The following is a 13,062-nucleotide window of genomic DNA, read 5'->3' as shown; positions in this document are numbered from 1 at the left end:
TGGACCACCTGGTCTCCATGGACTGTACCAGCTACAGCCCCTTCTGGTGAGTGGACCACCTGGTCTCCATGGACTGTACCAGCTACAGCTCCTTCTGGTGGACCACCTGGTCTCCATGGACTGTACCAGCTACAGCTCCTTCTGGTGGACCACCTGGTCTCCATGGACTGTACCAGCTACAGCCCCTTCTGGTGAGTGGACCACCTGGTCTCCATGGACTGTACCAGCTACAGCTCCTTCTGGTGAGTGGACCACCTGGTCTCCATGGACTGTACCAGCTACAGCTCCTTCTGGTGGACCACCTGGTCTCCATGGACTGTACCAGCTACAGCTCCTTCTGGTGAGTGGACCACCTGGTCTCCATGGACTGTACCAGCTACAGCTCCTTCTGGTGAGTGGACCACCTGGTCTCCATGGACTGTACCAGCTACAGCTCCTTCTGGTGGACCACCTGGTCTCCATGGACTGTACCAGCTACAGCTCCTTCTGGTGAGTGGACCACCTGGTCTCCATGGACTGTACCAGCTACAGCTCCTTCTGGTGAGTGGACCACCTGGTCTCCATGGACTGTACCAGCTACAGCTCCTTCTGGTGAGTGGACCACCTGGTCTCCATGGACTGTACCAGCTACAGCTCCTTCTGGTGAGTGGACCACCTGGTCTCCATGGACTGTACCAGCTACAGCCCCTTCTGGTGAGTGGACCACCTGGTCTCCATGGACTGTACCAGCTACAGCTCCTTCTGGTGAGTGGACCACCTGGTCTCCATGGACTGTACCAGCTACAGCTCCTTCTGGTGAGTGGACCACCTGGTCTCCATGGACTGTACCAGCTACAGCTCCTTCTGGTGAGTGGACCACCTGGTCTCCATGGACTGTACCAGCTACAGCCCCTTCTGGTGGACCACCTGGTCTCCATGGACTGTACCAGCTACATCTCCTTCTGGTGAGTGGACCACCTGGTCTCCATGGACTGTACCAGCTACAGCTCCTTCTGGTGAGTGGACCACCTGGTCTCCATGGACTGTACCAGCTACAGCCCCTTCTGGTGGACCACCTGGTCTCCATGGACTGTACCAGCTACATCTCCTTCTGGTGAGTGGACCACCTGGTCTCCATGGACTGTACCAGCTACAGCTCCTTCTGGTGAGTGGACCACCTGGTCTCCATGGACTGGTCCAAGCTACAGCTCCTTCTGGTAAGTGGACCACCTGGTCTCCATGGACTGTACCAGCTACAGCCCCTTCTGGTGAGTGGACCACCTGGTCTCCATGGACTGTACCAGCTACAGCTCCTTCTGGTGGACCACCTGGTCTCCATGGACTGTACCAGCTACAGCTCCTTCTGGTGAGTGGACCACCTGGTCTCCATGGACTGTACCAGCTACAGCTCCTTCTGGTAAGTGGACCACCTGGTCTCCATGGACTGTACCTGCTACAGCCCCTTCTGGTGAGTGGACCACCTGGTCTCCATGGACTGTACCAGCTACAGCTCCTTCTGGTGGACCACCTGGTCTCCATGGACTGTACCAGCTACAGCTCCTTCTGGTGGACCACCTGGTCTCCATGGACTGTACCAGCTACAGCTCCTTCTGGTGAGTGGACCACCTGGTCTCCATGGACTGTACCAGCTACAGCTCCTTCTGGTAAGTGGACCACCTGGTCTCCATGGACTGTACCTGCTACAGCCCCTTCTGGTGAGTGGACCACCTGGTCTCCATGGACTGTACCAGCTACAGCTCCTTCTGGTGGACCACCTGGTCTCCATGGACTGTACCAGCTACATCTCCTTCTGGTGAGTGGACCACCTGGTCTCCATGGACTGTACCAGCTACAGCTCCTTCTGGTGAGCGGACCACCTGGTCTCCATGGACTGTACCAGCTACAGCTCCTTCTGGTGGACCACCTGGTCTCCATGGACTGTACCAGCTACAGCTCCTTCTGGTGGACCACCTGGTCTCCATGGACTGTACCAGCTACAGCCCCTTCTGGTGAGTGGACCACCTGGTCTCCATGGACTGTACCAGCTACAGCTCCTTCTGGTGGACCACCTGGTCTCCATGGACTGTACCAGCTACAGCCCCTTCTGGTGAGTGGACCACCTGGTCTCCATGGACTGTACCAGCTACAGCTCCTTCTGGTGAGTGGACCACCTGGTCTCCATGGACTGTACCAGCTACAGCCCCTTCTGGTGAGTGGACCACCTGGTCTCCATGGACTGTACCAGCTACAGCCCCTTCTGGTGAGTGGACCACCTGGTCTCCATGGACTGTACCAGCTACAGCTCCTTCTGGTGGACCACCTGGTCTCCATGGACTGTACCAGCTACAGCTCCTTCTGGTGAGTGGACCACCTGGTCTCCATGGACTGTACCAGCTACAGCACCTTCTGGTGAGTGGACCACCTGGTCTCCATGGACTGTACCAGCTACAGCTCCTTCTGGTGAGTGGACCACCTGGTCTCCATGGACTGTACCAGCTACAGCTCCTTCTGGTGAGTGGACCACCTGGTCTCCATGGACTGTACCAGCTACAGCCCCTTCTGGTGAGTGGACCACCTGGTCTCCATGGACTGTACCAGCTACAGCTCCTTCTGGTGAGTGGACCACCTGGTCTCCATGGACTGTACCAGCTACAGCCCCTTCTGGTGAGTGGACCACCTGGTCTCCATGGACTGTACCAGCTACAGCTCCTTCTGGTGGACCACCTGGTCTCCATGGACTGTACCAGCTACAGCTCCTTCTGGTGAGCGGACCACCTGGTCTCCATGGACTGTACCAGCTACATCTCCTTCTGGTGGACCACCAAGCTAGATAGTGGTGTGTGCTAGACTAGTAGAGGCCGTTGGGCAGTGACTTCACCTGAGAAGAACTGTGGCCTTGGACCTTGTTCTATTTGTTACATCATAGTGACTCTACTGCATACAGCCAGCCCTGGAAGATCTCTATAGTTACAGGTAGGGTGTTGACCTGTCTCTCTATAGTTACAGGTAGGGTGTTGACCTGTCTCTCTCTATAGTTACAGGTAGGGTGTTGACCTGTCTCTATAGTTACAGGTAGGGTGTTGACCTGTCTCTCTCTAGTTACAGGTAGGGTGTTGACCTGTCTCTCTATAGTTACAGGTAGGGTGTTGACCTGTCTCTCTCTATAGTTACAGGTAGGGTGTTGACCTGTCTCTCTCTATAGTTACAGGTAGGGTGTTGACCTGTCTCTCTATAGTTACAGGTAGGGTGTTGACCTGTCTCTCTCTATAGTTACAGGTAGGGTGTTGACCTGTCTCTCTATAGTTACAGGTAGGGTGTTGACCTGTCTCTCTATAGTTACAGGTAGGGTGTTGACCGGTCTCTATAGTTACAGGTGGGGTGTTGACCGGTCTCTATAGTTACAGGTAGGGTGTTGACCTGTCTCTCTCTAGTTACAGGTAGAGTGTTGACCTGTCTCTCTATAGTTAGAGGTAGGGTGTTGACCTCTCTCTATAGTTACAGGTAGGGTGTTGACCTGTCTCTCTATAGTTACAGGTAGGGTGTTGACCTGTCTCTCTCTAGTTACAGGTAGGGTGTTGACCTGTCTCTCTCTAGTTACAGGTAGGGTGTTGACCTGTCTCTCTCTAGTTACAGGTAGGGTGTTGACCTGTCTCTCTCTAGTTACAGGTAGGGTGTTGACCTGTCTCTCTCTAGTTACAGGTAGGGTGTTGACCTGTCTCTCTCTAGTTACAGGTAGGGTGTTGACCTGTCTCTCTCTATAGTTACAGGTAGGGTGTTGACCTGTCTCTCTCTAGTTACAGGTAGAGTGTTGACCTGTCTCTCTATAGTTACAGTTAGGGTGTTGACCTGTCTCTCTATAGTTACAGGTAGGGTGTTGACCTGTCTCTCTCTAGTTACAGGTAGGGTGTTGACCTGTCTCTCTCTATAGTTACAGGTAGGGTGTTGACCTGTCTCTCTCTATAGTTACGGGTAGGGTGTTGACCTGTCTCTCTATAGTTACAGGTAGTGTGTTGACCTGTCTATATATAGTTACAGGTAGGGTGTTGACCTGTCTCTCTATAGTTACAGGTAGGGTGTTGACCTGTCTATATAGTTACAGGTAGGGTGTTGACCTGTCTCTCTATAGTTACAGGTAGGGTGTTGACCTGTCTCTTATAGTTACAGGTAGGGTGTTGACCTGTCTCTCTCTATAGTTACAGGTAGGGTGTTGACCTGTCTCTCTATAGTTACAGGTAGTGTGTTGACCTGTCTATCTATAGTTACAGGTAGGGTGTTGACCTGTCTCTCTATAGTTAGAGGTAGGGTGTTGACCTGTCTCTCTATAGTTACAGGTAGGGTGTTGACCTGTCTCTCTATAGTTACAGGTAGGGTGTTGACCTGTCTCTATAGTTACAGGTAGGGTGTTGACCTGTCTCTCTATAGTTACAGGTAGGGTGTTGACCTGTCTCTCTCTAGTTACAGGTAGGGTGTTGACCTGTCTCTCTCTAGTTACAGGTAGGGTGTTGACCTGTCTCTCTCGTTACAGGTAGGGTGTTGACCTGTCTCTCTCTAGTTACAGGTAGGGTGTTGACCTGTCTCTCTCTAGTTACAGGTAGGGTCTTGACCTGTCTCTCTATAGTTACAGGTAGGGTGTTGACCTGTCTCTATAGTTACAGGTAGGGTGTTGACCTGTCTCTCTATAGTTACAGGTAGGGGTGTTGACCTGTCTCTCTCTATAGTTACAGGTAGGGTGTTGACCTGTCTCTCTCTAGTTACAGGTAGGGTGTTGACCTGTCTCTCTCAGTTACAGGTAGGGTGTTGACCTGTCTCTCTCTAGTTACAGGTAGGGTGTTGACCTGTCTCTCTCTAGTTACAGGTAGGGTGTTGACCTGTCTCTCTCTAGTTACAGGTAGGGTGTTGACCTGTCTCTCTCTAGTTACAGGTAGGGTGTTGACCTGTCTCTCTCTATAGTTACAGGTAGGGTGTTGACCTGTCTCTCTATAGTTACAGGTAGGGTGTTGACCTGTCTCTCTATAGTTACAGGTAGGGTGTTGACCTGTCTATCTATAGTTACAGGTAGGGGTGTTGACCTGTCTCTCTCTAGTTACAGGTAGGGTGTTGACCTGTCTCTCTCTAGTTACAGGTAGGGTGTTGACCTGTCTCTCTCTAGTTACAGGTAGGGTGTTGACCTGTCTCTCTCTAGTTACAGGTAGGGTGTTGACCTGTCTCTCTCTAGTTACAGGTAGGGTGTTGACCTGTCTCTCTATAGTTACAGGTAGGGTGTTGACCTGTCTCTCTCTATAGTTACAGGTAGGGTGTTGACCTGTCTCTATAGTTACAGGTAGTGTGTTGACCTGTCTATCTATAGTTACAGGTAGGGTGTTGTCCTGTCTCTCTATAGTTACAGGTAGGGTGTTGACCTGTCTCTCTATAGTTACAGGTAGGGTGTTGACCTGTCTCTCTATAGTTACAGGTAGGGTGTTGACCTGTCTCTCTATAGTTACAGGTAGGGTGTTGACCTGTCTCTCTATAGTTACAGGTAGGGTGTTGACCTGTCTCTCTATAGTTACAGGTAGGGTGTTGACCTGTCTCTATAGTTACAGGTAGGGTGTTGACCTGTCTCTATAGTTACAGGTAGGGTGTTGACCTGTCTCTATAGTTACAGGTAGGGTGTTGACCTGTCTCTCTATAGTTACAGGTAGGGTGTTGACCTGTCTCTCTATAGTTACAGGTAGGGTGTTGACCTGTCTCTCTCTATAGTTACAGGTAGGGTGTTGACCTGTCTCTCTATAGTTACAGGTAGGGTGTTGACCTGTCTCTCTATAGTTACAGGTAGGGTGTTGACCTGTCTCTCTATAGTTACAGGTAGGGTGTTGACCTGTCTCTCTCTAGTTACAGGTAGGGGTGTTGACCTGTCTCTCTCTAGTTACAGGTAGGGTGTTGACCTGTCTCTCTCTAGTTACAGGTAGGGTGTTGACCTGTCTCTCTCTAGTTACAGGTAGGGTGTTGACCTGTCTCTCTCTATAGTTACAGGTAGGGTGTTGACCTGTCTCTCTCTAGTTACAGGTAGGGTGTTGACCTGTCTCTCTCTAGTTACAGGTAGGGTGTTGACCTGTCTCTCATAGTTACAGGTAGGGTGTTGACCTGTCTCTCTCTATAGTTACAGGTAGGGTGTTGACCTGTCTCTCTATAGTTACAGGTAGTGTGTTGACCTGTCTATCTATAGTTACAGGTAGGGTGTTGACCTGTCTCTCTATAGTTACAGGTAGGGTGTTGACCTGTCTCTCTATAGTTACAGGTAGGGTGTTGACCTGTCTCTATAGTTACAGGTAGGGTGTTGACCTGTCTCTCTATAGTTACAGGTAGGGTGTTGACCTGTCTCTCTCTAGTTACAGGTAGGGTGTTGACCTGTCTCTCTCTAGTTACAGGTAGGGTGTTGACCTGTCTCTCTCTAGTTACAGGTAGGGTGTTGACCTGTCTCTCTCTAGTTACAGGTAGGGTGTTGACCTGTCTCTCTCTAGTTACAGGTAGGGTGTTGACCTGTCTCTCTATAGTTACAGGTAGGGTGTTGACCTGTCTCTCTATAGTTACAGGTAGGGTGTTGACCTGTCTCTCTATAGTTACAGGTAGGGTGTTGACCTGTCTCTATAGTTACAGGTAGGGTGTTGACCTGTCTCTCTATAGTTACAGGTAGGGTGTTGACCTGTCTCTCTCTAGTTACAGGTAGGGTGTTGACCTGTCTCTATAGTTACAGGTAGGGTGTTGACCTGTCTCTCTCTATAGTTACAGGTAGGGTGTTGACCTGTCTCTCTCTAGTTACAGGTAGGGTGTTGACCTGTCTCTCTCTATAGTTACAGGTAGGGTGTTGACCTGTCTCTCTCTAGTTACAGGTAGGGTGTTGACCTGTCTCTCTATAGTTACAGGTAGGGTGTTGACCTGTCTCTCTCTATAGTTACAGGTAGGGTGTTGACCTGTCTCTCTATAGTTACAGGTAGTGTGTTGACCTGTCTATCTATAGTTACAGGTAGGGTGTTGACCTGTCTATCTATAGTTACAGGTAGGGTGTTGACCTGTCTCTCTATAGTTACAGGTAGGGTGTTGACCTGTCTCTCTATAGTTACAGGTAGGGTGTTGACCTGTCTCTCTATAGTTACAGGTAGGGTGTTGACCGGTCTCTCTATAGTTACAGGTGGGGGTGTTGACCTGTCTCTCTATAGTTACAGGTAGGGTGTTGACCTCTCTCTATAGTTACAGGTAGGGTGTTGACCTGTCTCTCTATAGTTACAGGTAGGGTGTTGACCTGTCTCTCTATAGTTACAGGTAGGGTGTTGACCTGTCTCTCTCATAGTTACAGGTAGGGTGTTGACCTGTCTCTCTCTATAGTTACAGGTAGGGTGTTGACCTGTCTCTCTATAGTTACAGGTAGGGTGTTGACCTGTCTCTCTATAGTTACAGGTAGGGTGTTGACCTGTCTCTCTCTAGTTACAGGTAGGGTGTTGACCTGTCTCTCTCTAGTTACAGGTAGGGTGTTGACCTGTCTCTCTCTAGTTACAGGTAGGGTGTTGACCTGTCTCTCTCTATGTTACAGGTAGGGTGTTGACCTGTCTCTCTCTAGTTACAGGTAGGGTGTTGACCTGTCTCTCTCTAGTTACAGGTAGGGTGTTGACCTGTCTCTCTCTAGTTACAGGTAGGGTGTTGACCTGTCTCTCTATAGTTACATCTAGGGTGTTGACCTGTCTCTCTCTATAGTTACAGGTAGGGTGTTGACCTGTCTCTCTATAGTTACAGGTAGGGTGTTGACCTGTCTCTCTATAGTTACAGGTAGGGTGTTGACCTGTCTCTATAGTTACAGGTAGGGTGTTGACCTGTCTCTCTATAGTTACAGGTAGGGTGTTGACCTGTCTCTCTCTAGTTACAGGTAGGGTGTTGACCTGTCTCTCTATAGTTACAGGTAGGGTGTTGACCTGTCTCTCTCTAGTTACAGGTAGGGTCTTGACCTGTCTCTCTATAGTTACAGGTAGGGTGTTGACCTGTCTCTCTATAGTTACAGGTAGGGTGTTGACCGGTCTCTATAGTTACAGGTGGGGGTGTTGACCTGTCTCTCTATAGTTACAGGTAGGGTGTTGACACCGGTCTCTATAGTTACAGGTAGGGTGTTGACCTGTCTCTCTATAGTTACAGGTAGGGTGTTGACCTCTCTCTCTATAGTTACAGGTAGGGTGTTGACCTGTCTCTCTCTATAGTTACGGGTAGGGTGTTGACCTGTCTCTCTATAGTTACAGGTAGTGTGTTGACCTGTCTCTCTATAGTTACAGGTAGGGTGTTGACCTGTCTCTCTATAGTTACAGGTAGGGTGTTGACCTGTCTCTCTATAGTTACAGGTAGGGTGTTGACCTGTCTCTCTATAGTTACAGGTAGGGTGTTGACCTGTCTCTCTATAGTTACAGGTAGGGTGTTGACCTGTCTCTCTATAGTTACAGGTAGGGTGTTGACCTGTCTCTCTAGTTACAGGTAGGGTGTTGACCTGTCTCTCTATAGTTACAGGTAGGGTGTTGACCTGTCTCTCTATAGTTACAGGTAGGGGTGTTGACCTGTCTCTCTCTAGTTACAGGTAGGGTGTTGACCTGTCTCTCTATAGTTACAGGTAGGGTGTTGACCTGTCTCTCTATAGTTACAGGTAGGGTGTTGACCTGTCTCTCTATAGTTACAGGTAGGGTGTTGACCTGTCTCTCTCTAGTTACAGGTAGGGTGTTGACCTGTCTCTCTCTAGTTACAGGTAGGGTGTTGACCTGTCTCTCTCTAGTTACAGGTAGGGTGTTGACCTGTCTCTCTCTAGTTACAGGTAGGGTGTTGACCTGTCTCTCTCTAGTTACAGGTAGGGTGTTGACCTGTCTCTCTCTATAGTTACAGGTAGGGTGTTGACCTGTCTCTCTATAGTTACAGGTAGGGTGTTGACCTGTCTCTCTATAGTTACAGGTAGGGTGTTGACCTGTCTCTCTATAGTTACAGGTAGGGTGTTGACCTGTCTCTCTCTATAGTTACAGGTAGGGTGTTGACCTGTCTCTCTCTAGTTACAGGTAGGGTGTTGACCTGTCTCTCTCTAGTTACAGGTAGGGTGTTGACCTGTCTCTCTCTAGTTACAGGTAGGGTGTTGACCTGTCTCTCTATAGTTACAGGTAGGGTGTTGACCTGTCTCTCTCTAGTTACAGGTAGGGTGTTGACCTGTCTCTCTCTAGTTACAGGTAGGGTGTTGACCTGTCTCTCTCTAGTTACAGGTAGGGTGTTGACCTGTCTCTCTCTATAGTTACAGGTAGGGTGTTGACCTGTCTCTCTTAGTTACAGGTAGGGTGTTGACCTGTCTCTCTATAGTTACAGGTAGGGTGTTGACCTGTCTCTCTATAGTTACAGGTAGGGTGTTGACCTGTCTCTCTATAGTTACAGGTAGGGTGTTGACCTGTCTCTCTATAGTTACAGGTAGGGTGTTGACCTGTCTCTCATAGTTACAGGTAGGGTGTTGACCTGTCTCTCTATAGTTACAGGTAGGGTGTTGACCTGTCTCTCTATAGTTACAGGTAGGGTGTTGACCTGTCTCTCTATAGTTACAGGTAGGGTGTTGACCTGTCTCTCTATAGTTACAGGTAGGGTGTTGACCTGTCTCTCATAGTTACAGGTAGGGTGTTGACCTGTCTCTCTATAGTTACAGGTAGGGTGTTGACCTGTCTCTCCTATAGTTACAGGTAGGGTGTTGACCTGTCTCTCTATAGTTACAGGTAGGGTGTTGACCTGTCTCTCTATAGTTACAGGTAGGGTGTTGACCTGTCTCTCTATAGTTACAGGTAGGGTGTTGACCTGTCTCTCTCTTCTAGTTACAGGTAGGGTGTTGACCTGTCTCTCTCTAGTTACAGGTAGGGTGTTGACCTGTCTCTCTCTTAGTTACAGGTAGGGTGTTGACCTGTCTCTCTCTAGTTACAGGTAGGGTGTTGACCTGTCTCTCTCTATAGTTACAGGTAGGGTGTTGACCTGTCTCTCTCTAGTTACAGGTAGGGTGTTGACCTGTCTCTCTCATAGTTACAGGTAGGGTGTTGACCTGTCTCTCTATAGTTACAGGTAGGGTGTTGACCTGTCTCTCTCTATAGTTACAGGTAGGGTGTTGACCTGTCTCTCTATAGTTACAGGTAGTGTGTTGACCTGTCTCTCATAGTTACAGGTAGGGTGTTGACCTGTCTCTCTATAGTTACAGGTAGGGTGTTGACCTGTCTCTCTATAGTTACAGGTAGGGTGTTGACCTGTCTCTCTATGTTACAGGTAGGGTGTTGACCTGTCTCTCTCTAGTTACAGGTAGGGTGTTGACCTGTCTCTCTCTAGTTACAGGTAGGGTGTTGACCTGTCTCTCTCTAGTTACAGGTAGGGTGTTGACCTGTCTCTCTCTAGTTACAGGTAGGGTGTTGACCTGTCTCTCTATAGTTACAGGTAGGGTGTTGACCTGTCTCTCTATAGTTACAGGTAGGGTGTTGACCTGTCTCTAATAGTTACAGGTAGGGTGTTGACCTGTCTCTATAGTTACAGGTAGGGTGTTGACCTGTCTCTCTCTAGTTACAGGTAGGGTGTTGACCTGTCTCTCTATAGTTACAGGTAGGGTGTTGACCTGTCTCTCTCTAGTTACAGGTAGGGTGTTGACCTGTCTCTCTCTAGTTACAGGTAGGGTGTTGACCTGTCTCTCTCTATAGTTACAGGTAGGGTGTTGACCTGTCTCTCTATAGTTACAGGTAGGGTGTTGACCTGTCTCTCTATAGTTACAGGTAGGGTGTTGACCTGTCTCTCTCTATAGTTACAGGTAGGGTGTTGACCTGTCTCTCTATAGTTACAGGTAGTGTGTTGACCTGTCTATCTATAGTTACAGGTAGGGTGTTGACCTGTCTCTCTATAGTTACAGGTAGGGTGTTGACCTGTCTCTCTATAGTTACAGGTAGGGTGTTGACCTGTCTCTCTATAGTTACAGGTAGGGTGTTGACCTGTCTCTCTATAGTTACAGGTAGGGTGTTGACCTGTCTCTATAGTTACAGGTTGGTTTGACCTGTCTCTATAGTTACAGGTAGGGTGTTGACCTGTCTCTCTATAGTTACAGGTAGGGTGTTGACCTGTCTCTCTATAGTTACAGGTAGGGTGTTGACCTGTCTCTCTATAGTTACAGGTAGGGTGTTGACCTGTCTCTCTCTATAGTTACAGGTAGGGTGTTGACCTGTCTCTCTATAGTTACAGGTAGGGTGTTGACCTGTCTCTCTCATAGTTACAGGTAGGGTGTTGACCTGTCTCTCTATAGTTACAGGTAGGGTGTTGACCTGTCTCTCTTAGTTACTACGGTAGGGTGTTGACCTGTCTCTCTCTAGTTACAGGTAGGGTGTTGACCTGTCTCTCTCTAGTTACAGGTAGGGTGTTGACCTGTCTCTCTCTAGTTACAGGTAGGGTGTTGACCTGTCTCTCTATAGTTACAGGTAGGGTGTTGACCTGTCTCTCTCTAGTTACAGGTAGGGTGTTGACCTGTCTCTCTCTAGTTACAGGTAGGGTGTTGACCTGTCTCTCTATAGTTACATCTAGGGTGTTGACCTGTCTCTCTCTATAGTTACAGGTAGGGTGTTGACCTGTCTCTCTATAGTTACAGGTAGTGTGTTGACCTGTCTATCTATAGTTACAGGTAGGGTGTTGACCTGTCTCTCTATAGTTACAGGTAGGGTGTTGACCTGTCTCTCTATAGTTACAGGTAGGGTGTTGACCTGTCTCTCTATAGTTACAGGTAGGGTGTTGACCTGTCTCTATAGTTACAGGTAGGGTGTTGACCTGTCTCTCTATAGTTACAGGTAGGGTGTTGACCTGTCTCTCTCTAGTTACAGGTAGGGTGTTGACCTGTCTCTCTCTAGTTACAGGTAGGGTGTTGACCTGTCTCTCTCTAGTTACAGGTAGGGTGTTGACCTGTCTCTCTCTAGTTACAGGTAGGGTGTTGACCTGTCTCTCTCTAGTTACAGGTAGGGTGTTGACCTGTCTCTCTCTAGTTACAGGTAGGGTCTTGACCTGTCTCTCTATAGTTACAGGTAGGGTGTTGACCTGTCTCTCTATAGTTACAGGTAGGGTGTTGACCTGTCTCTCTCTATAGTTACAGGTAGGGTGTTGACCTGTCTCTCTCTAGTTACAGGTAGGGTGTTGACCTGTCTCTCTCTATAGTTACAGGTAGGGTGTTGACCTGTCTCTCTCTAGTTATAGGTAGGGTGTTGACCTGTCTCTCTATAGTTACAGGTAGGGTGTTGACCTGTCTCTCTCTATAGTTACAGGTAGGGTGTTGACCTGTCTCTCTATAGTTACAGGTAGTGTGTTGACCTGTCTATCTATAGTTACAGGTAGGGTGTTGACCTGTCTCTCTATAGTTACAGGTAGGGTGTTGACCTGTCTCTCTATAGTTACAGGTAGGGTGTTGACCTGTCTCTCTATAGTTACAGGTAGGGTGTTGACCTGTCTCTCTATAGTTACAGGTAGGGTGTTGACCGGTCTCTATAGTTACAGGTGGGGTGTTGACCTGTCTCTCTATAGTTACAGGTAGGGTGTTGACCTCTCTCTATAGTTACAGGTAGGGTGTTGACCTGTCTCTCTATAGTTACAGGTAGGGTGTTGACCTGTCTCTCTATAGTTACAGGTAGGGTGTTGACCTTTCTCTCTATAGTTACAGGTAGGGTGTTGACCTGTCTCTCTCTAGTTACAGGTAGGGTGTTGACCTGTCTCTCTCTAGTTACAGGTAGGGTGTTGACCTGTCTCTCTCTCTAGTTACAGGTAGGGTGTTGACCTGTCTCTCTCTAGTTACAGGTAGGGTGTTGACCTGTCTCTCTCTATAGTTACAGGTAGGGTGTTGACCTGTCTCTCTCAGTTACAGGTAGGGTGTTGACCTGTCTCTCTCTCTAGTTACAGGTAGGGTGTTGACCTGTCTCTCTATAGTTACAGGTAGGGTGTTGACCTGTCTCTCTATAGTTACAGGTAGGGGTGTTGACCTGTCTCTCTATAGTTACAGGTAGTGTGTTGACCTGTCTATCTATAGTTACAGGTAGGGTGTTGACCTGTCTC

At 48.7% G+C, this 13,062-nt stretch overlaps 1 protein-coding gene across 7 annotated transcripts in view; it reads left to right on the top strand.

The window, feature by feature from the left end:
* Positions 1-13,062, top strand: part of usp3 (ubiquitin specific peptidase 3) — a 93,996-nt gene that overhangs the window by 2,499 nt on the left and 78,435 nt on the right. For 3 of the 7 annotated variants that reach the window (XM_045212786.1, XM_045212785.1, XM_045212788.1), the window contains exon 1: positions 1,874-2,741. The exons of 3 other annotated variants lie outside the window; for them this stretch is intronic. In XM_045212786.1, coding sequence (XP_045068721.1) covers positions 2,011-2,741 — 731 coding nt within the window. In that variant the 5' untranslated portion in view covers positions 1,874-2,010. One more of the 7 variants, XM_045212790.1, reaches the window with a different exon arrangement.

The sequence above is a fragment of the Coregonus clupeaformis genome, unplaced genomic scaffold (assembly GCF_020615455.1).
Source record: "Coregonus clupeaformis isolate EN_2021a unplaced genomic scaffold, ASM2061545v1 scaf0051, whole genome shotgun sequence".
In the NCBI taxonomy this organism is placed as follows: domain Eukaryota; kingdom Metazoa; phylum Chordata; class Actinopteri; order Salmoniformes; family Salmonidae; genus Coregonus; species Coregonus clupeaformis.
This window is presented reverse-complemented; position numbering and strand designations above follow the sequence as displayed.